The sequence below is a fragment of the Bombus impatiens genome, unplaced genomic scaffold (genome assembly GCF_000188095.3).
Source record: "Bombus impatiens unplaced genomic scaffold, BIMP_2.2 scf_1274, whole genome shotgun sequence".
Taxonomy (NCBI): domain Eukaryota; kingdom Metazoa; phylum Arthropoda; class Insecta; order Hymenoptera; family Apidae; genus Bombus; species Bombus impatiens.
This window is the reverse complement of record NT_177693.1, coordinates 126,841-150,309: the sequence shown is the minus strand read 5'-3', so window position 1 is coordinate 150,309 and position 23,469 is coordinate 126,841. Positions and strand designations below refer to the sequence as shown.

General features: G+C 32.5%; 2 protein-coding genes and 1 long non-coding RNA gene across 3 annotated transcripts; 1 reads left to right on the top strand and 2 right to left on the bottom strand.

Moving 5' to 3' along the window:
* Positions 1-888: 888 nt before the first annotated feature.
* LOC112213789 lies at positions 889-2,212 on the bottom strand. Its single transcript, XR_002947697.2, has 3 exons — positions 2,081-2,212; positions 1,790-1,952; positions 889-1,258 (listed from the first exon to the last, which is right to left on the bottom strand). It is a non-coding gene; the product is annotated as an uncharacterized LOC112213789 (long non-coding RNA).
* A 79-nt stretch (positions 2,213-2,291) lies between these two features.
* LOC100742200 (transmembrane protein 205) lies at positions 2,292-20,000 on the top strand. Its single transcript, XM_003493577.4, has 4 exons — positions 2,292-2,753; positions 17,647-17,837; positions 17,923-18,086; positions 18,516-20,000. Exons 1-4 carry the CDS (start codon positions 2,479-2,481, stop codon positions 18,801-18,803), a joined length of 918 nt encoding a protein of 305 aa, XP_003493625.1. The 5' UTR covers positions 2,292-2,478; the 3' UTR covers positions 18,804-20,000.
* On the bottom strand, positions 19,751-22,853 carry LOC100741718 (DDB1- and CUL4-associated factor 7). The gene is made up of 4 exons (XM_003493573.4): positions 22,637-22,853; positions 22,138-22,412; positions 21,496-22,048; positions 19,751-21,400 (listed from the first exon to the last, which is right to left on the bottom strand). Exons 2-4 carry the CDS (start codon positions 22,388-22,390, stop codon positions 21,166-21,168), a joined length of 1,041 nt encoding a protein of 346 aa, XP_003493621.1. The 5' UTR covers positions 22,391-22,412; positions 22,637-22,853; the 3' UTR covers positions 19,751-21,165.
* Positions 22,854-23,469: the final 616 nt, after the last annotated feature.

Genomic DNA, 23,469 nt, shown 5'->3' with positions numbered 1-23,469 from the left:
TTAGAACATGCTTTTAATTTAAACAATATATGGTAAATATGTAGTATCATTACAGAAAAGTCTTTTGTTTATACTGAAAAGATTAGATTAATAATAAATAGCAAGTGGATAACTAATTAATGTATGTTTAAACAATTAGCAATGAAAGGCTATCGTTATAATATGAAAAAGAAATTACTAAGAAGAATTAATTACGCAATTTTTTATCGTGAAATCTATATTAGGCCATTACTCGGTATTTATATACGTGAGAACTGTATGGACTAGATATAAAAAAATTCTCCGAATCATAAGGCACCGAAATTTCTAACGTTGCAGGGAATCACGTAGCAACTCTACGCTGAGCCGCTTTTAACTCGGATGACGATGCCTAGCGTGTTTGTGTGATGCTATAGCGCACGTAAATCCAACTTGATGAATACTTAACCATCAATTATCTATATACCTTCCCATGGAACGTTAGACGCTCTATATGAGGTTTGTTTTCAAATAATATAATCATCATTGACTCATTCATACCGAATCGCTTCAAATAGCTATTTAACTCCCTAAAATATTTCAGTATTAGAAATTTCATAATTTTATCTAAGTTTGTTTAAATATACTACAATTTTTATAACATTTAAGAGCTATAGAGCTACGGAGTAATAGAAAATGAGCAACTTAATTTTAAAGTACATAATCTTCTCTTATGAAAAGGAAAGATGTTGGTCCCTTGGCCTTACTGATAGTGGTCACGTTTCACATCCTTTTTTCTTTTAGCCGTTTGTATTAATTTGTATTGCGCAACAACTTGTCTTGTGTAACAAATATATTGATAACTGAAAAAAACGTAACAAAATCGAATTATTCAAATTTTATTTTATAATTATATTTTGCTAATATTACATACTGATTGAAATTTAGGAAAAAGCAGATGACGCCCTTAGATTTGAAAGTCAAACTATGGTTTCTCGTGAGTGTCGCCGACTAAGGGACAGCATGGAAACATGCCTATTGCTCGAATATCTTTCATCACTATGTAGTTCGCCGGTGGTACCCCTTCATTTGAAATCAAGCGAGTAAAAAAACAGCAATTGCCGGATAACGCTAGTGCGCAGTCGAAACACGCCATCCAGCTCGTCCATTTCCTCTTCTTCTTTTTCCACGATCATTTCTTCTTCTTTGTAACACTGTTCTTATTTCTTCCATTCGAATAATGCACCGCTTTCTTCCCGCGAAGTTATCCCCGAATTTATCTTGTAAATTCATATCGAATCTAATGAAACGTATCACATTCTTAAATATGCAATTATATTCATAACAAATATACGATGGATATAAATATCACTTGATTGATAATAATATGAGATGAAAAAATCTGGAACGTTACACAAACGATAATATTGAACGTTAAATATTGTCCGTCAGATAATTATAATGTAAAAGGAAAAATGCTAAAAACAAACCTACTTAATGAAATTTTCCATTGAATTTTATGTGACCTATAAATTGATTGGCAAAATAGATGATAAAAGGACGTTAACTCTGTCTTGTAGAAACGCTGCATGATCGTATATGATAAATCGAGATTTTATCAACCACTGGCAGTCAATTAAGTCCAACGAATTTTTATCTCCCGCGCTTTTATGTAATTGGGAGGATATTTACAATTTGAACCCCTGTTTGGTTTGTTCGCCAAACGAAATGGAAAACATCCATATAAAGTAAAATATGTCATATCACGGTAAAGATGTTATTGTACATTATATTCTCGATCTATGTTAATATCTATCGAACCATAAAATACTTTCGACACACTTCAAAGCATTTAGTCTATTCTTAATACTATTATATGTTTCAAATTGGTTACAAAGTAATAATAGTACTTATTCGTTCTTGGCTTAAGGACATGATTATTTCAACTGTAATCGATTCTTTTGTGTCGATTACTGACGTCAACGAGTACAATGCTGCAAAAAAGACAAAATCTGCATGATGCATTATAATAAATAGGAAATGAATCTTATGTAAAAGAATGAAATGACAGAAATTCTATATTATAACTATAGTATAGAAACTTAATCTTAAAGATACAAACCATAGAAAGTAGTTCCTTGATTTTATTTCAACGAGATAATTAAACAATAAGGATTGCATTAAATCTTCATCACAGATCAGTGAACTCATCCCTCGTAAATTCAGGGTTTCTCGAATGGCAAACCCTTTCGATTACATGATCTCGTGATTGGCCGATTGTCGATCATTGGTGGGGAGTTATAAAAGGGGGTTTACTTCCACGGAGCGGCGCACTGTGCGACAGTACAACTTCGTCTACGCGTGCATTCGCGTCGCGATTTCCAAATTATTTCTGAAACGTTTGAGTCAAATTCGACGAGCCCTTCGTGCGTAATTGGTGTAAACGATTCGGCACGTTTCGAAGACTAATTTATTATCTTTTTATCACGCATAGGCGGTTATCAAAAGAAAGGAAGAAACATGTGTGTACGTACGTTGGTTGGTACCGAAAGTAGCGAGCCGGTAGTGGTATACAATAATCAGAACAAGCTCCAAAAAGCAAAAGAGAAGTACATGAAGCTGCACGATGATCTGGTCACTAAGGAATTGGAGATGCTCAAACAGCGGAAGACTCAGACAGTCTTCATACCAGAACTTGCTGATGACATCTTGAGAGCAAGCACCATAAACTATAGCTCACTTTTGAAAGCCTTGTCCAACTACTATGAAGTTATACAACAAACTAAGATTTTCAAGTAAGTCATCTTGGTATTTTTAATTCATTTAAATGGAAGTCATTTGATTTCATTTCTGATAAAATAAAACCTAAATGATATGTATTTTGATACTAAAATTATGAAAATTTTAAAAAGTAGTTCAGTTTGACTTTTGAATACTTCAATTGATTCTCTAGTTGTACAATTTATCGCAAATACTCGATCGATTAAATGCGTAACTGTAAACAAATATTTCTCTCCAGATTTATCTCACTTTTTCATCAGTCAGTACGATGGTAAAAAGTCCCATGTTGATCATTGAGCACAAAAATGTAACTAGTTCAATGTCAAAACGGAGTTAAAACACCGGTTACAATTTATATAGCGGTATTCGTATATAAATGAATTTCCTTAAGTGAAAGTTAACGTTGACATTTCGTTATCTTTATATTTAATCATTTAAAGGTGACGTGAGGGAATTTTAACCCTTCTCCCTTTTTTTTAGCAAGGCACTTTCATTTTATATTCAGTTTCCACTATGTGTTTAACAGTCTAACCTATTAGCGATACAAAATATTTATAGATGACGTTAAATGATATTTTCGTCCAGCTAATTTTAAAACAGTTTTAAATTGTATTTTATCTTATTGTGCCAATTATAATACGACGCATTTTCTTATATAGCAAAGCTCAACAAAATACAGGAAAATCTATAACCTAGTAAATCGTAACCTGCTAAATCACTCAGCTCAGACGTTAAACGTAGTCCAAATATTTAATGTTAATTTGGCAGGTGATAATTAAAATCGTGTGGCTAGCCGATAAATGGTAGTTCTCTCATACATAACACGATAAATTCATTTTTTTATCTATAATGCTTACTCGAACAAGTTGTTAAGGTTTTGAGTAGTTGCCTATAATTTTTAAACATAAATTACAATTTCACGCGTGAAATTTCGCGAAGTTAATAAACCAACGTTTTTGCCCTATAGATGAACATAATCGTTATCGCGTAATAGATAATAAAATCAAAATTGTTTCTCTATTTGCTTTGTCGATAACGATCTAAATCATAATGCCATTTGAGTAGGTAACGATTCGAGACTATAGAGTGTATACATACTTTACATCCACTTCTCGCGTTTTTAAATGAATTCGAGTACGTGATCGTCACGAATTTGTCATGGTTCCTTTTCGTACTATCTTTCAAAATATCCAGTATAGCACACTATCATAATTAGCATGTGATATAATATTGAAATTTAATGCAATGCAAGAAAAATTGATATGGTAAGTTTCGTAAGCAACGAAAAAGTTACCAACATTATCGAACAGAAAGATTGATAAAATTGCGAATGCGATAATGGTAAAAACTTAAACAATTTTTGATTCTGCTGTTTTTCTACATTTTTTGCCTTTTAAAATTCTAAAATAATAGATATGTATAAATGAATTCTTTCCGAAAATGAAACTTCCATTTCACACAAAAATCGGAAAGAATGCATTTTTACATCTAACATAAATACAAAAAATGTATAATCTTATTTTTGTGGAAATAAATCTAACTTTGGTTTTGCATAAATATACATATATTAATTACATACAAATATACAATATACATGTACAAACATATAAATGTAACCGGCATCATAGTATACAAGCAATTGACATTAGAATTTACGATGTAAAATACAGATTGAATAACATGTCACGTTCGCCTAAAAAAATATTACGGTAGCTGATGAATGGCCGTTCTCAAGATCCTTGGAAGCGGTATAAAAAGGACAAGGAGAAAGGCAAACGGTACCGTAACGTACGTAAGTCTGCTGATTAATTCAAGGATTGTTTGATGTTATCATTGTAATCATAACAAAGTGAAAAAGAAATGTTCTGCAAAACGGAACTTAAAAGATCATTACGTTCATGCTGCGTGACTATATGCACAAATAAAAATGGCACTGAATACATAATTATGATACTGATATACGCTTGATCTGTATTTGGCAGTTAAAGAAATATTTGCTGATATATTATAGTTACAACACTATAAATCGTTTCAGTGTTTGAGAAGTCCTAATAGCTTTGAGGTTAAATAGAACGTTGCAAATATTCGTCGCAACTTATTTCAGAACACTGAAGAATTTAGAAAAAGGTACTTTCTAAGGTGGAAGTTTGATGTAGTAGTTATTACACTTAGGTTTCTGTTTGTATTATGTAACTAGTGAATAGAAGGAGAAATCATGAGAATAAGTTATCCCTATTTGCTTCACTACCGCAGCTTCTGTATATTCAACAACACATTAGAATACATAATTTGTTAAACTTTTTAGCGTCATTTGCATAATTTTTCGTGAAAAATATATTTAATTGCGCTTCTTGTTTTCGCCTTTCAAATACGAAATTTCAAATCGTGGGAAAGCTTTACGCAAAATTTAATTTACGCGTAATATAATCTTCCAATATGGATTTTTGTACGAAAAAAATACAAATCATTGCATACAGAATAGTGTACGAGAAATGGAACATACTTAACTCTGTGATTGCATTTACAACTAGGCACTGTAATCGATATTAAATGTTAATTAACATAAATCAGTCTCCATTATATTTTTCATGTTTGGCATATAAACATAAAGTAGACTTAGAAGATCATAAATCATCATCTCATCCAATCTTCGTACGCAATTTATTGATCCAAGCACAGTTTCTCGTCCATTTCCGCGATCAGATAAAAATAACTTTGACTAACAGCCGTCTTTCGATACATTATTTCAAATTACATTTATTTTGTCGTTGGAAATATATTACGTGAATAATAACGATATTTAGAATTCATTAAATATTGAAATAGTTATATGAACTATTTTGAAATAGTTATATGAGTATTTTCGGAATGTAATAAATATGTCAATAATGAATATGAACAGATTCTCTGAAGCTGCCACTATTATTACTACGTTAACGTTTGAACGGCATAAGCGTGCGTGCTTGTCCAATATAAATACATATATGTAATATAGTTATATTTATCAAATTTTGTTATTTAAAGTGCATTCACTTCCGACTAAGATTAGCAGTCGTGATTAATAATTACGTGTTCACCGGTGATTCCCAGCACGTGCGCGCCAACTCTGAGGAATGTAATGTTTCGCGCATGCGTGGAAAAAACGAGACAGATTGACATACATGCATTCGTTGCACGTGCGAAATATTCGTAATAATTACATAAGAAGTATAATTTTGGTACTATGTAATTCTATTTTTCAATTAATGAAAAACAGAATTTAAATCGATCAGATGCCAGTTATGCACTAAACCTACTGAATTCTTTTTATGCAGGTATTAAAAGGTTATCATCTTCTCAGTAATGATATACGTGTGACGTTACAACAGCAAATAGAAAATGTATGTCGTGTAATACAAGACATAGAAGAAGCACATAAAAAAGATCCATGCACGTCAGTCTTGTATTACAATGGAGGGAAGAGACATCAAACATCATTTACAAATGTGAAAGCAAATTTTTATGTTCTTCATTATAAGGTTTATATTGATTGTACAATTTTTACCGCTATCTATGAGTTTATAACCTCACAATATCTTGGACATTTTCTTATACAAAATTCTACCATGCCATTGCCATCTAAATTACACGCATATGTATTTCTGCAACTTCATATCATAGTATAATGTTTATGGAAATAGAACATTTTTCATGAATATTATTTTAGAATGTTTTAAGACATGAGACATCCCAATATTTTGGCTGGTATTCAAGTTCGAAAATACCCGTTTCCATGTGAAACGCACTGAGGTGACGGGAAAGAATTTTGTTTGTCATGTCATTAAAGATGCTGGAAAGTTCGTCCAAGGGCTTCGGCAACCTTTTTGCTATCAAGTTTGGTATCTTTTTTATATCAAAAAACCTGGCATGTCTTTTTTCTCCTTGATTAGAATGCGGCTCTTTTAATCTTTCGCATAAAAGTTGAATGTTAATGTCAATTGATTATGAATGACGAGGCAAGTAAGGTTAGCGGTCCTTAGACGAAGTGAAAGTACGCGATTAAGTCAAACCTATATTTACTATACGTTATTTTTATAGGTAAATTTTAAATATGTGTACGATTTAACTAACATTATTACTTTTAGTTGTAATATCACGCGAAATTAACTAATTCATAACAATTTGCGGAAGTTTTTTCCTAGAACTGATTTATAGTAACACACTTGTCAAAGGATTTTCTACTAATGGTTATCCACACAGATCTCTACCTTTCTGTGTTTCTCTTCTGTAAATCACTGTTCTTTGGACCGTTGTTACTTGGCAAGTCCATTAGTAGGCCCAAAGCGGAACACCCTTCATCAACTTCTTTTATTTTATTTTCTCATGCTTTATTTTCTTCCAACAGTATCTTAGCTATGCAGGAGTATTAGCAATACAAGGAATATTGTATTACAGTCTGTTACCACTCTATTATGAACTTATAGTAATATATAAAAACATTTATTTCTTTATGACGAATAAAGGGATCCGGTGTCATTATATAAATAAAATACATATTACAAATTTTAATCAAAAATGTTAAATACACAATCGGGGACAGAACATTGCAAATATCTTGAAAACTCTGATTTATTCTGCGCATAATTCTAAAATATCAGTCAATCGATTCGATTCGCTGATTATTCGAGATATCTGAGAATTCAATAAAAAGCGTCAGCGTGTCAAAAAAGAATAAGGATGCGCATCAATCATGCCGACGGCGCGCTTTAATTTGTTTTTGATCACAGACGACACTGATTCATGAAAAAGTACGTGCATCAGGATGACACGGACAGGAAATTTCAAGGACCGGAATTATTCATGAAATTCCGGACTGCCCAATACTTTTTTCGGTTGACTGCCATTTCGAAAGAAAAAGCAGGTAGTTGCTCGAGAATTTTAATGGAAGTAATCCCCGAGGCACATTTGACTTTGATGCAGTTATTTGGCGTTCGGTCAAAAGACACGTCATGAAATTTACAAGAAGAGATGAAAGTGAACGCGTGACATTGCAATAGCCATGAACGTCTACGCAGTTCAAATAACCCGCCAAAAATTGTCGACCTAGAATACAGTCAGTTCCCTTTGCCAATATATATCGTCACACGCCCACGCAAACGCGTATGCCAACTTTTTGCGCTCAATTGGAACTGTTGAAATAAATTACGTCGATCTGTCAGGACTGTACATTATCGTGTAAAAAGCAAACAGGATTTGTCAACATTTTTTGTAAATAAGATATGATAGTATGTCTTGCAAAATAATCGTCACAGTGTTCGCTGTGCTGAATCTCGTCGAGTATATAATGTATTGGCACGCTTTGTTAATCTCGATTTGTCGAGAAATTATAATAAACGAAGACGCACTTCCGCAAGACGGTTAATCTTATCGAAATCTGTCTATGGCAATTTGATTTTGATCTCTGCGATTATAGAGAAGATAGAAATACGACTTTGTAGGGAAAGTGGAATTCTTCTGTAATGCCAAGTACTTGATGCAACAGCAAGTGCAAACCCAATGTACGCTTTATGTGTGCATCATCAAAGTGTGCATTCGTAAAGGTGAACGTGTCCAGATCAGTATAGATTGGCGAAAAAGTTGGTGCGCTAGAAGTTGATGACCCGATATAACAATTACTGGGATTATACATATAATAAAACTCAATATTTTTACAATTCTCTAACAGACCGATTCCTTATTTAAATATTTCTATTTCTACGCTCATTGAGTTATCATTAAACAAATTCTTGAATGTTTCGCCTATTTTAGTTCTCAGAATTGAAGCGGCCAAAATGTTTAAGTTTCGAGTGCTCAGAACTTTAGACTTCTTTAGAGTTTCACGGGCTCAAAATTTTAACATTCCAGAGTATTAAAAACTTTCGAGTTCTCGGGCGCCCAAATCTTTAGATTTCTCGAATGCTTGCAATTTTTAAATTCCACAGTATGTACTCGAAACATTAGCGTTCCACAAAGCTTGGAATTTTAAAATTCCCGAAATCTTCCATGCATTCTAAATAGTCGAGTTGCCAGATGTATGTTCAGGCCGATAACATCACTTCCACTTGACTCGTAAAAGTGAAGTGCCCTCTCATCCAGGGCGGGCGCCGTCAGTTTCAATGTATAGACATACAAACTAAGAGGGTATTGTTTGATCAACGCTCAAATCAGGAAGGTGAAATTGCAAAGTGGTTGCATATGTATGCGGCTAGCGCGTGCGTGTAGTCCAAGCCATGGGCTGCGTGCCATCTCGCACGTTTCCCTCTTGATAACTGGTTCATAATACCCGGCGATTCTATACCTGCAGGCTTATGCTTTAGAATACGAGCGGACAGCTCGTTGGCTGGTCACGCGTCGAATTACCTCCATTTGGTTCCCTTTCGCAACTCGATGACCCATCCCCTCTACACCTGGAAAAGGAAAAAATAGTTGGGCGTAATTACTATGGGCTGAAACCCTAATTGTAGCCGATTAGAGAAATTTACTCGAGCATCGCACACAGTACCTGTTGACCCTTTGCAGCAATATTTTTTGCCAGATACAAATTTCGAGCCACGAGTAGCGTTGGTAACCTGTTGCATACGCTGGGTACGAAACGTATACCACCGCGTTTACTGTTACATCTATATTATTAATTTGTAAGACAATCCACGCTTTGCATTTGACAGGCAAAAATTATTAATAGATAATAGTTAATTGATTAGTAGTGTAATTATAATAATAATAATAAAAATAATATAATAGATCCAATTATTATAGATTTCGTCTCATTTTTTAGTATTTTAGTGTTTTCGTATGACTACCAAAATTTCATTCCGTGGAAATAAAATGTAAGATCTAAGAGATAAAAGACTTCGTTGGGAAATAAGGGTATAGTTAGTACATAAGAGTATATAAGGGTACGCGAATGGTTTTTCTTGCCACTGTATATTCAGTCAGACGTAGACTATCCTTCTTTCGCTGTTTTTTATTTCGATTATGAAATATTTCGCGTCGAACGAAAAGAAAAATTTGACCTGTATTGAATGTAACATCGGAATGAAGAAATTAGTTATTTACGGGTAAGAAAAACAGAGAGGAAAATTTGCTATAGAGTGGAATAAAAATGCCTTTGACCGACCTCGAATCCAGTTGTAAATAATTGATGTGAGACAAAGCTGACGTTGGCGCACCGTGCAATGATCGTGAATGATTGATGTAATCACGAAACATGCAAGATAATGTGATCTGTCGCAGACGGTTCTTATCAGTGCTGTCTATGGAGTTTCATTGACATTTAGATTATCGTTATCCCATCGATGTCCCTTTATATGTATCTGAAAATATTTTGGCAATTTATCTTAGTTGATATTCAAATTAAAAATCGTTAAACCAATGATCGCAATATAACATTTTTCAGGAGCGGAAATAACATTTTTCCCAAGGAAGGAAATTCCATCGAATATTTTAAACTTAAATCAATATTTGTTCGAACGGTAATACGACGATAATAATCATAAAAGTGATTATTTTATAAATCGTAATTGAAACCCGAGTAAAGAGAATTTGCTGAGTTATTCTAAATGCATGTGTGGAACGTGTACAAATTTTACAAGTACATAGTTCTTCGACAGGAAGGTTCTTGACCCGAATAACTCTTCGCATACTATATCTATAGGACGATTCTTGGAATTTCAAAACAGGATTACATGACTTTCCAATTCGCCCAAAAGTTACGTATCATTTGTTCGATATATCACGTTCCGTTCAGTATTTATATTATACTTTTTCAGAAGAAATCCACGTTGGTTAAGAAACCTGATAATCAACTGCTTCGCGCTTTCAACGTTATAAATGTCGAGTACATATAATACGTATATATGTACATAAGTGAGTAAAAATTCCACTACTACAGTCTCTAAATCCTCACACGAGATGTTTGATCTTTTTTTCGTTAGTGATTTTTTTCTAAGCAAAAGTATGCATTACAAGATTTGTAACTGAGCTTCTTTTTTACGATTAGTACATTAAACGTTTGCTTACGACTCAGTGGTGTTATGTCGTAATTAGTTTGCATCGTTAATGGTGTCGTTTTGTAAGTTATTGCATTATTTATATTTATACGCCGTCTTCGTCACATCAGATGTTGATATGCATACACTGAAAGAGTCAATGATCGTTTATAGAAAGGTTAAATATATAACTAGCGAGTAGCTACCTACGTGGTCCACGTCTCTCGTTATTTCAAGGAGCAAATGATACAATACTTATTAACCCACTGCTACGGTGGTCAGTTTGTCACGTAGACAGTATACGTACCACGATATATACCCACAGGATATGACTCTCCTATTTCTTGATTAAGCGATTAAACGAAAAAGGTAACGTACATTTTTAAACTAATCAAATTATATATAATGCATATACTTTACTATATAAATTACATATTGAATTAGTAGTGGATATGTTAAAGTTGTCCTAAATTAACACTTACAGATTAACGTTAATCACGTTTAATTTCGTGGTCAGTTATTGCATGCAGAAGGCGTGATAACCACAGAGTCATGAGATATAGCGTAACTAATGATGAAAGGAGTGGCAAACAAATAGGAAATGACACCCAAATCAGCCAGTTCTAAGACAAGTGACGCGAAAGACGGACGTCATAAGAGTAATTTGACCGGCTTGAAACGTGATGTAATTTTCTTACGACGTACAATTGGTGATGTACAAAGTACCACGTATATACTTTATGTTCCATTCACGTCGCGAAATACACGTGATTTCTGATCGTATGAGTAACCATTCAAACATGGGTTCCATGACCTGAAATACGATAGAAGAAGAATATGACGCTACAAATTTCGCGTTATACGGGACTCAGAGCGTACAAAGTTAGTTTTTTTTTTTTTTAATACACATGATACGCATTCTATTTTATATTTTAATTATATTTTACATAAAATATTCGTTATTATGTATTACGCTATATATAAATGACTTAAAGCGTATAGAAGCAAGTGAAGCTAAAATCTAATCGCTCTCAGAATCGTTTAAAAAATTAAGTTCCATCGACATTACTTTTTGGCTGCTGGTATAATATGTTTGTCGGTTGAATTTTCTTCAGCTTCGGAATTTCTATGTTCATTATTTGGTATTATTTCCTTAATATCTCACTTTCATTCTTATTTTCCAGATCTCGTTAGATCGTGTCCTATAGTATATTGTGTTCTCAAGAGACACCACTGATGTATTGTTTCGAATGCTGTAAGTTATATTTAGCGACTTCGAAACGAATTCATTGAACGCTTGCGGGAACACGAGCGATGATGCAATCCATTAATGATTTTGTCTTATCGTCGCGACCGTTTGCCATCTCGATTCTCGCGTTATTTCGACGGATTTATCCCTTTCCGATCATTTTTTTTAATTTCAGTAAAAATCTCGTTCTTGCGAAAAACGTTCGATTTTTTTCGTCAGTCAGCTTACAACGCAGAATTCTTCATTAAGCCAGCAAATCTTGTATTATTATTTGAAATCATCGTCTTACGAAAATATTTTGAAACACTGTGTATAATATCATGGAGACCATATGGTATTTTGGAGCACATTGCGCAAGAGTTCTTTGATCCGTGCTATAAATATACACATATTTTTTGTAATCATTGCCTTTGTGACGCACAGAAAAGAATTTGTCAGCTTACTTTCACACCCAGCGTTACAATACTTAAAATAACATATTCAGCAGGAAGTTCATTCCAAAGTAACAACTCATTGGGAATAACACGAGCCTACCTACTTATCGTGTTAACGATTTTACATTATTTCCTATGTTACACGACACCGATAGATATTTGTTAAACGTAACTTCGCTTCAGTTAAATTTTGCTGCAATAATATCGACAAAAATATTAAATCATAGTTTACAAATAGCATAGTTTACAAAGGGGCATAGGGAACATTTGTAGACACGATAAAGTGGTACAGCATCCACCGAATAGGAGATGTAATGGATATCAATGAGCAAAACCTCAGACACAACGTATAACAAGACACAAAACATCCATTTAAGTACACGCAAACCACGTGTACCAACATCCTCGTGGACAGTGGTGTGCCTTACTTTTTATAGCGCCAACTTTCCACGAATATTGCTGTTACCGACAAAACCTCTTTTCTTGCCACATTATGCTCCACTTGGATTCTCTTCGTAACATAATATCCGTATGTTATATCCATACGTGAACGAATCATTCAACGAAAAATGGAAATAGAAAGCAGACAGGGATATTTAAATATCAAAAGTGGTCTGACTAAAAGTAGCCGAAAAATGAGTCTGTGAATGGAAAGTTGAATTAAATTGCTGCATGGGTAGTCTCAATTTCCAATTTCTTGATACGTATTAGCTCTGATATTATTAATGTGTTCCGCTGAATTTATTTGCATAGCAATTAGAGAGATTCGATTCAAGTTTTTTAGCAGACGGATAAGAGGGATAAATATTATCGAAAAATGCCTGAATCAAAGTTCAGAGGGAGAAAAAAAAAGAGGATTAATGCCTATAATTGATATCACTGGAAAATATCTAAGTAACTTTCTAATCTGCTCACTCCGACATCAAATCTCCTCGCGAAAAAATTCCAAGAATCCAAGAAATCTGTATGCAGTTATCGAGCATTTCGTAACTCGATAAAATTTTTAAATATCTTTCTCTTATCGAAAATCCATAATGCTTATCTTTTAATACAAGGAATGTTTCGGGTATCTAAACGATTCTCTTGCAACTTTGAAAAATATTCTGTAATTTAATTATACATATCGAGTTGCCGCACGAGAAATATTCTTAATAAGAATTCAGGAAATCGTGTGTTTAGCCAGTTTCCCGCAATTTGTACGATCTCAGCAGGATATTAGAAAGATATATTTGCAGTCTCTAACGAAACATTGGAGCATAACGGGATACCGCTTCTATCGCCTACGTGCGAATTGATTACTTCGATATGGAGGCAAATGCATCGTATGCTCTCGAGTATCTGGTAGGAGAGGTAGGATGAAAGGGATAAGTATTGAAAGGATCGAAAGGGACATTGCAAATATTCAAAAGACGAGAGATTTGCTCGTGATGATAATTTTTTTTTTTTATTTCCTAACACCATTATTGCGTGCAGAATCGCGTGCAGTTTCAAGTCGTTGTTATTTCAAGCGTAACAATAACGCACGATTGAATTTTTCCTGTGGTAGAAGTAAAAGTTTTGGCAGTTTACTGAAACGTCGTACTACGTTGTATTACGTTGCACCGTACGAAGTACTGCCATTAGCGAGCAGCTCCTTCAACCTGAAGTACTACATCAGAACAGGTGTTTGTCCAGAAATGGTAATATGAAATGTCCGGTACCTTAGGTTTAATGCTTTTCCTTAGATTTAGTAGCGCGACAAATGCTTATGAATTTATCATTTATGGTAATTCAAGATTGTCTGGCTTTATAAGCTTCGCTTGTTGACTTTTTAATTTTACTACGAATTGATATTGTATGTTCTCGTTAATTTTGATTAGTTTAAGAATTTCACTTGTTATTCTTTAGTTTGATAATTATCTTCGTTTTTAAACAGGTACCTTAAATAGGTCAGTGAAATAAATAAATTTTGTTATATTTGTATTATGATTCTAATATCTAAAAAAACAACATTAATATTATCCTGTTTTATCAGGCTATCCTGTTCAATACAGCCAGTATATGAAAAGTTCTAAACTTCTAAAGAACACTTTTTTAAGAAACAAGAAATAAATAGGTAAATATAAAGAAATGTTTAGTACTGCTACGTACAGTTATAGTCTGATAACTAAGCTTTTCAATGTTATCAATTAAAAGTGAAATTATCATTTAGTTTTTGTTATATCTTATTCGAAAAGGAAATGTCCCTTTCCTTTCCATCTCTCACTTTCATCTTTTCACAAATATGTACCTCTACTTGTACTTTATTCGCAATTTTATTCCTGTAATATATTACCGCATTTTTTAAGATAGCATGCCACTTATCTTCCTTGATCCATATATTTTCCAGTTTCATAAGACGTTATAACATATTACAATCGATCTTATCTAGATCGATACAATTGGAAAATTCGTCATTCATGGTAAGCTGGCATTTGTTTAAAAAAAGAACGTTCGTCAAAGTCTTACGAGATCGCAGTGTTATTATTTTAGCCACTTCTTCTCTTATCGCTTCATCCTGATTTGCCAATATAAAGATTTGTTCTTATTCAATAATGGAGCTTCTTGAAGCTTAATAATTGAGCTTCTTGATAACTACATGTATACACCTGTCGATATCTTATATAATCATTTTATTTAGAGCCTGTAGTATACTTTTTGTGAAACAGTCTGACAATTCCTCGCGATTAACTTCATTATTTTTTATTATTAATCTCTATGCTTCTCTTTCCGCCATCAACGTTATTCTGTAAGCAGAGGATGACCTATGGCACGATTCAATTTAGAAGTAGGCGATAAATGAATTTGACTTTCGTGAAACATCGTTTCGTCTGGTGCTCTGGTACTGTCTGGTGCCCGAGACGATGATGATACTGGGTGAGTCCTGTGACTCTAACTTAACGGAGAACCGGATCCGATAATAAGATGTGGTCACGCGAGTAGCGTAAACCATTTCGATGATGAGGCTGGCGCATTCGTTGTCTGTCGATTCTAGGACTCAACCTGATCGAAATTGTTTCTTCTTTTTCTAAGACTATGTATTTAGCGTGCACGAACCAGAACATATACGGAATGGAAGAACTATCCTTTTTATTGTTATTCTTTTTCATGTGGATATCTCTTTAAAGAGTGGATATATACATCTTTTGTTACGTTATAATTTACAGATAACTTATAACATATTTCCTTATAAATTAGTTATTATGAATTATACAATTTTTTAATATTATTTCGACGTGCGTTACGAAAAATAACGCATTTCACTTGTCTTAGAAAGACGCTAACACTCTGCTCTTTCTGGCCAAGAAAAACAACGTTTCGACTTTCGTCTCGAAAAATAGTACGTTTTCGTTCATGGCCACGAATAATAGTACGTTACGCTGTTTCGCGAGCGAAAGTCGCATATTTCGGTAGCTCGCTAAGAAAGATAGCACGTTCGTAGGTTGCTTACGATTCTATTGGAAAAATAAAGAGACAAAGGCTCTTTTGAGTGAAATAAACGTGTGCGACGATACAAATGAAAGTTGATCAAGCATAGATTCTCATAAACTAATTTACTTAACTAGCAATAGCATTATAACGTTGACTATATTTTCTCGATATAAGAACTTTAGACGCCTTCTCAAGGATCAATTTCAACCTTTCAAGGATCATATACCTATATGTTCTCTACATATCCTAAAATTCCATAATTTTTTGAATTTGCTCATTGTGGATCTTCTTGTTGGAATTTCTCCATTGTAATCGATTTTTTCATATTTTTTAGAAGAAAGCAAAATAATATATAAGTCTTAAACTTGATATCTATCTTTTATAGCAATTTAGTATTGAAATAAAAATAACCATATTTTCCTTGTTATAATGAGAAAAGAAACATGGCACGTTTTTGGTATAATATTGACAAAGATATTTATCTATTATTCCTCCTTACTACATTATACCTTCCTCCTATACTACATAATTTTCAATATTATTTTCTAAAGGTGTTGGACGAGACATATTACGATAGTTTCATCAATTTGCTCGTAATCTATAATTGTTTCATTTATTTAGCTAAACTCGTTTAAAGTTGATCAACGATATTTTTAAGTTTTATCCACAATGAACGAGCAATAAGCGACAATAAGATAACAGAAGGTTAACAACATCTCTTTGGAATCTGAAATATTCTATTCTCTGGTAAATAAATGAAACATGGTACTTTTCGCTACAGCGTTTGAAATAAACTACTGCTCGTGGCGAAATGTGAATCGCTTGCTATCGCGGTATATCTGAAACGTGCTTGTTATCAGCAGAAACAGTAAAATATGCCTCTTCTCACGGTAGATCGAGTTATGCTACCCTTCGTAAAACAAATGAAACATGCTACTTTTCGTAACGCGTGCCGATTTATATTGTAAATTTTATTACAATTATTTATTTCTATTTGATTAATTTACTTCAATTTGATTGTATTTATATAAATTACAAGTACAATAATTTTTGATATTTCTGAAGAATTAATTTTACAAAGATTTAATATTCCTTAATTACGATTTACATTATGTTACACGACTATTTTACACTGTCAGTATAAATACAATGTTTGCTATGGAATATAAAATACAAATGTTTCTAGCTGTTAACTAACAAAGCAGCCGTTGTTCGAGTTCCAATTAGAAATGCTCGAGGCTGTCGTAATTAATGGCTTTCTACGAACGATGGCAATGATGCTAACGATCACCCTTGTATTCTGAAATTATAGGTCTTTAACTCGTGAAATGATGCATCGATCGGGCCGATGCTCGACTTGCCATACAAATCTTCTTATCACCTGAAAAGCGTCGAAACAAATTACACTTTGCCAGAGGACTGCTCATATTATTTCATATGTCTGAAACAGTAACATAGAGAAACATATGATAAAATGAAATAATGCAATTGTCAAAATTAAATCATCAACTTTGTACTGTCCTTAAATAATTTTGCAAAATTGTTACATGATATAATAACTTAAAAGACGAATCTTCTAAATAAAAAATATAGTTTTCGAAAATAATAATAATAATAATATAATAGCTGAAAATTATCAACTAAGTAAATTGTCTAACTAAATTATCAACTTTTACCGTTACCGTTTTGCTTTGTTTTTTGTCCAGGACTTCCTATATCTATGATTCCAGATTCTAATATTAATATAAGTGAATAATTTTTGTTACAGAATTCTATTTTACACGACGCAACCGGCTCATGTAATTATGATCGCAGCAGTCCTGTGCGTGACATCGGCTCTTGTACCAACTACTGACAGAATACACGTTAGTCATCCTCAATCGAGAATAGCAGCCTTTATTTACCTAGCTTCATTCGTGATGCATCTTGGTGCGCAAATTTGGATGACTTTTGTATCAGGTAATCATCATAGATGAGATAGAACTGGAAGAAATAATCACAATAAGATGACCGAATATTAAGAAATTCTTGTTTCGATACACAGGTCTTACCTTGTACTTCGCATTACCAAGACATACGTTTGGGGAGGTGCAGCGTATCCTGTTTCCAAGATACTTCACCATTAATGCATGCCTTAGTCTCACTACACTTCTTATTTTCGTCAAACATCATCCTATACACACATGGAACACTGAAATTGCCATACAGGTTTGTAAAACAATTAACTGAAAGTTCAGAACGGTTATTACGCCATATAAGACAGATTAAGAATCGCGTTTCTGGAGAATTTAAAAATGTGAGTTACGTGTAGTGTTTCAAAGTACAAGAAGTGTATTTATTTTTAATTCTTGCGTTATAGTGAAGAGATAAAACATTACACGATACAATTAGGTGTTTCCTATTTATATACTCGCCGTTGTACCTTTTTAAAATTCTTTTTATTTCATGATATTCACTTTTTCGGACCAAATGCTTTGTCTTTAAATATTTTTTCATATCATTAAAAACAACGGAAATATTTTCGATTCTAGTCTTGGGTAATTCACTCTATATACCCGTATAGAAGAAAATCATATATTTCATTTTTATATTATTTTAATTATTTTGCTCAATAATATATAAATATATATTTTTCAGGTAGGTGGTATGTCCAGTGCCTTTTTTCTGGAGCTATTGATACGACTCTACTTGACTCCGCCTCTTCTACGGCTAATAGTACAGAAGAATACTCTGGAACGTGCTGCTGGCGTCGGCAACGAGATTGGTGTTCACAATCCTGGTTCTCTGAAACACTGCCCCCACTATTTAAAGATTCATCAAGCATTTAGACGCGTCCATGTTTATATAGCAATGGGAAACATGTTGACTATGGGATGTACCGTGTTACATCTCCATTATATAGCTAGTAAATTATGCTTTATTTAAAGACACCGTTAGTCCCCTAAGTAATGAGTTTTACTGAATATATCTGTATTCAGAATCTTCTGAAGAGTACTAGTACACTAGTACATTAGCAAAGAAACGCTAATATGTACTGCTTTCAACGTCATATAGTGTTTGCTTCTCAATACAGAAGATATTTAATGAAAATATCCGATATGTTCTTTGAAAGAAAAAGAGCAATTCATAAGGCTGATGAATATGCTTGTAAAAGAACGAAGTGAGTATTCTAAAACGCGTTTAGAATTCTCTACATATCCAAAAGGATTGAAAATACTGAACTTGATCTATATCCCTGTAGAACGAGCGTTCAGTAATTTAGGCATGACAGTAAAATGAAAAATTTATACTTTCTAGAATTCTCAAAAAAGAACATGATCTATTAATTTACTGTTAACGCGATGCATTAATTATAATAAAAATGTAACGATATACGAATGACGATAAACGTAACTCTTCTACGTTTAACCGTGAGATAATTACTGTTTTGTCGTTAATCACCTAATCTCTTATTTGTTCCTCTTTTTCTCCGGAAGAGAAGTGGAATGTGCGTGTTTGTGGTTCGTACGTGTGCCTCCAGTTAAAATGCAAGAGAATCACTTGGCTAAAGAATGAATGAATCATGGAACTAGTGAAAAAAACAAAATATACACTTTACAGTGAGATAAATTACATGTCATTAGCCCTTATTTTTTACATATATATACATATATATGAAATTTAATAGAATATTCCCAGCGAGAACAAGATAAAATAGGTCTTGCCAAAGTTTAATGTAAATTATTGATAGGGATAATATCTTTAAAATTTATTCGACGTAGCTATATGTATAAATATGCCTTTTAACTATTGACGTTAAATTGAGAAAAAGAAAAGAAACGTAAAATCTTTGACTATATTAAATAAATAGATAGTAAAAGGCTTGCTCTGCATCAGAGTTAGTGATATTTATTGAAATAGCGATAGCATTATAATAGTTTAATCCTATGTCTGTGTAAAGTTATCGGATATTTAATGGAAAACGAACGGGAGATTATCGTGAAAAATTAATGTATTAATTGACTAATATTTTGTCTCGCACACACATTTCATTATTGTAAATAATGCATCTCGCTCATTATGTAGTTATAAATTATAAAACACTTGAGTACCAATATAAATCGTACTTTTCTAAAACATAAATTGTACTAATTATGAATCCTATCAGGTTATTCGGAATAGAGATAGTATGATCCTTAATTAACGCCTCTGTTATTAATTATTTTAAAAACTATCGAATTAAATTAATAACATATAAAAAGACTTATCTTCGATCAGAATTTTGATCGATAATTTCGTAAGTAAATATTTTATTACTAATACTAATATCACGAACGCTACTGCTATAACTTTTTTCATTTTAATAAAAGAACTCGAAAATTTTTGTTCCTTTATTAAAGTACAAATATGTATTGCATTTTATGTTAATAATTTTTGCATACATTTTCCAACAATACATATTATGAATGTAGTGAAAAGGTGTATGAAAAATTGATAGTTATATATCCTAATTATATAATCTTTTTCTACAAAATCAAGTAAATATGTAAGTATAAACATATATACAATTGTATAATGTAATGGATATATTTTATTTTGTTGCATTTCATGTAAAATGGTTATTTGAACGTTTCTTGAGTATTCTAGGATCTCTGTAAGAAATAGACTGATTCGTTATTCTTGGAACCTCACCATGTACATATCACCACAAAATAAGATACATCGATTAATTCATTATACATTAATATAAATATACACGTGGTTCATCATTATTTATATATCGCACCCAGTTTTATGATACTACTTAACTTTTAGTTATTCAATGAGCTTTTTTAAATTTGTATGATTGTAGTCGGTCGCATGACAATTATTCGACAAACCTGAGGATCCCAAACCTTAGATACGTAAAATATCAGTGACACAATGATAAACCATTGTATTAAATTAACATGTACACATACTGGATATTTTCAAACCACTTAAGCCTTATTTATTCCAATAATTAAAATTGATAGTATTAATGAAATCATTTCGAATGAATTCTTTAAAAAAGTTTAAAATTCATACAGGCTTCTGATTAAAAAATACGCGCTAATCTTTTCAGATACTTCCAATATTTTAAAAAATATCTAGTATTTATACACGTCTATTTTACAGGTACAAAAAGAAGTATAAAAAAATCTTATGGCATAGGCGAAATTCTGTACAAATACCAAGGTCAAACGCATTTAATAAATTTAAGTAGATAACTTGCAAGAAAAATTTTGCTACACGCAGAGTGGCATAAACCTAATAAAAAATACTTTTTTTACACCCTGAGAATTTCCGCCGCTTTGTTATAACAAATTGCAATCCAGTCAGGTTGTGTGGCGCCCCATTGAATTTGATTCACTTCTCCTTCGGCAGCCGTGTAGGCAAGAATCGGATCCTCGATGGCTCGTGGCATTTGTTGTATGTCCCAAATTAATGCCTGATGATCATCTCCCGCCGTACAAATGTGGCAAGACGAATGTGGTGCCCAAGCAATACCATTAACGCTTGCTCTAAAAAGGAATATTAAAATTAAAATTTAATATGAAATGTATAAAATATGAGATCCAAATAAATATAACTAATATAATAAATACACGTTACATACCTATGATTATTAAGTCTCGCAACTGGTGTACATGGCACACGGACGTCTAAAATAATTACTTCACACGCGTCCATTGCGACCGTTGCAAGATAATTAGGGTCCTGCTTATTCCATGCAAGTCTCAAAAGCGGTGTATGTTGCGGGTCTTCATATATTATCGTCGAATGTTCCAAATGTCGTAAATCAAACATTCTCACAGAACCATCCGCACCAACAGATGCAAACATGTCACGACCACCACCAGCGCGGCTAAATGCTATGTCATATACTTCTTTATCGTGAGCAATTAACTGTGTCTTAACATGGCCAGTGACCATATTAACTCTACCCAAAACTTGACCAGTTTCCAATCCCCAAATAGTACATGTCGTGTCTATACTAGAAGTACCAATTAAATTTGGATCTACTTCATTCCAGTCAAAAGATGTAAGAGGAGCACAAAAATCTGAATTTTTATTATTATTTAAAACACATTCTAAACGAGTTTCTGGTTCAGCTGCTCTCCAAACTCTTAGATAGTCTCCAGATGTAGCTAAAAGATCTGGAAACAAACCTATGAACACAATAAAATATGCAAATGAAGATAAAAATAAGAATAATATCAATATGTAATTAAGATTTATTTCAATAATGTAATAATACCTTTACTATCCGGTATCCACATAATTTTTGTAGTTGGATAAGGATGATCAAATGTACTTTTGGCACTAAATTCAGAAGTCTCTTCATCCAATGAAACTATTTGTACTTTATTGTTATATTCTTCCACAAAACTACCAAGAGCCAAACGGAATCGCTTATCAGGTCTTACTGACCAATTAATACTATACAAAGGCCATGGTGCCTCATATTTATAGATTTCTTTTCTTTTTGGCGGTACACTATGTAACGCCATATTTTCCTCCTACGTTTTTCACCTAAAATAATTCATATTAAATGTACATCAAACAATATATATATATATATATATAATTTTTAAATTGATATTTTTATGTGAATTGCGATATAACAAAAAGGATGAAATTAATTATATTTCCTAGCAAAACAGTATTTATAATATAATAATTGTGCTTATACGTATCTATTATGATATAATCTCATAATATATAAACAAACAGATTACTCAGATTACGACACTAACCTCAAAATCTGAAGTGTTCAGAACGTAATCGCTTTTTAATGCAATTTATATCCAAGTTCTGAAAATTTATTCTTTCATAGTAAACATATTATCAAAAAGAATATTTAATGCTAAAAATATTAACGAAAGGAAGTCAATATTTAAATCACGATATTTCATAAAGATATAGTCTTAACCAAATCTTTTATGGTAAGATAAAATGGCGCTCTTTTAAATTTGACATTTTATTGTTATCATAATTTAATAATAATTAACAATAACATTTGATCAATATTTTTCAAAAATATACGAGGTAATATCAATATAATCTTAAACAAATTTGTAATTGTTATATTAAAATGTATCTTTACTTTTAATTTCCCATTTGCATGAATTTTATAAACTTACGTATTAAAAATTACAAATTCATTCATAAATACAGAATACATTTTTAATATCAATAAATATGTACGTATCTAAATATTGAATAAATTTGTGTTTTATGTTGATATTTTATACTGCTGTGTATGCGTCTTGATCTACTGCAGATATAATTGCGAATCTATCTTAATATTTCTAATGTGAAACTTAAATATTAGATAGTTCCAATATTTTAAAATTTGTGCTCTTTTAAGTAAATTTAATATGATACATATTTATCCTATATATACATATATTTATTTGTGTTCCATTTATTTCACATTATTTGTCCTAACTACCAAGTAAAGCTACATTTATGTTGGAGCTACGATGAACAAGAAGAGTGGTGATAAGAACGAAATGTAGAAATACACGCAATTATGACGTGTATACATGCATAAAACACACTGTATTCATATAACACAATATTGTAT

Coding starts and splice junctions, on each gene's coding strand:
- LOC100742200 (XM_003493577.4), top strand. CDS start 2,479: ATGTGTGTACGTACGTTGGTTGGTACCGAAAGTAGCGAGCCGGTAGTG. Junction 17,838..17,922: donor TTGGATGACTTTTGTATCAG/GTAATCATCATA, acceptor TTCGATACACAG/GTCTTACCTTGTACTTCGCA. Junction 18,087..18,515: donor ACACTGAAATTGCCATACAG/GTTTGTAAAACA, acceptor TATATTTTTCAG/GTAGGTGGTATGTCCAGTGC.
- LOC100741718 (XM_003493573.4), bottom strand. CDS start 22,390: ATGGCGTTACATAGTGTACCGCCAAAAAGAAAAGAAATCTATAAATAT. Junction 22,049..22,137: donor GTGGATACCGGATAGTAAAG/GTATTATTACAT, acceptor TTGTGTTCATAG/GTTTGTTTCCAGATCTTTTA. Junction 21,401..21,495: donor GCGAGACTTAATAATCATAG/GTATGTAACGTG, acceptor ATTCCTTTTTAG/AGCAAGCGTTAATGGTATTG.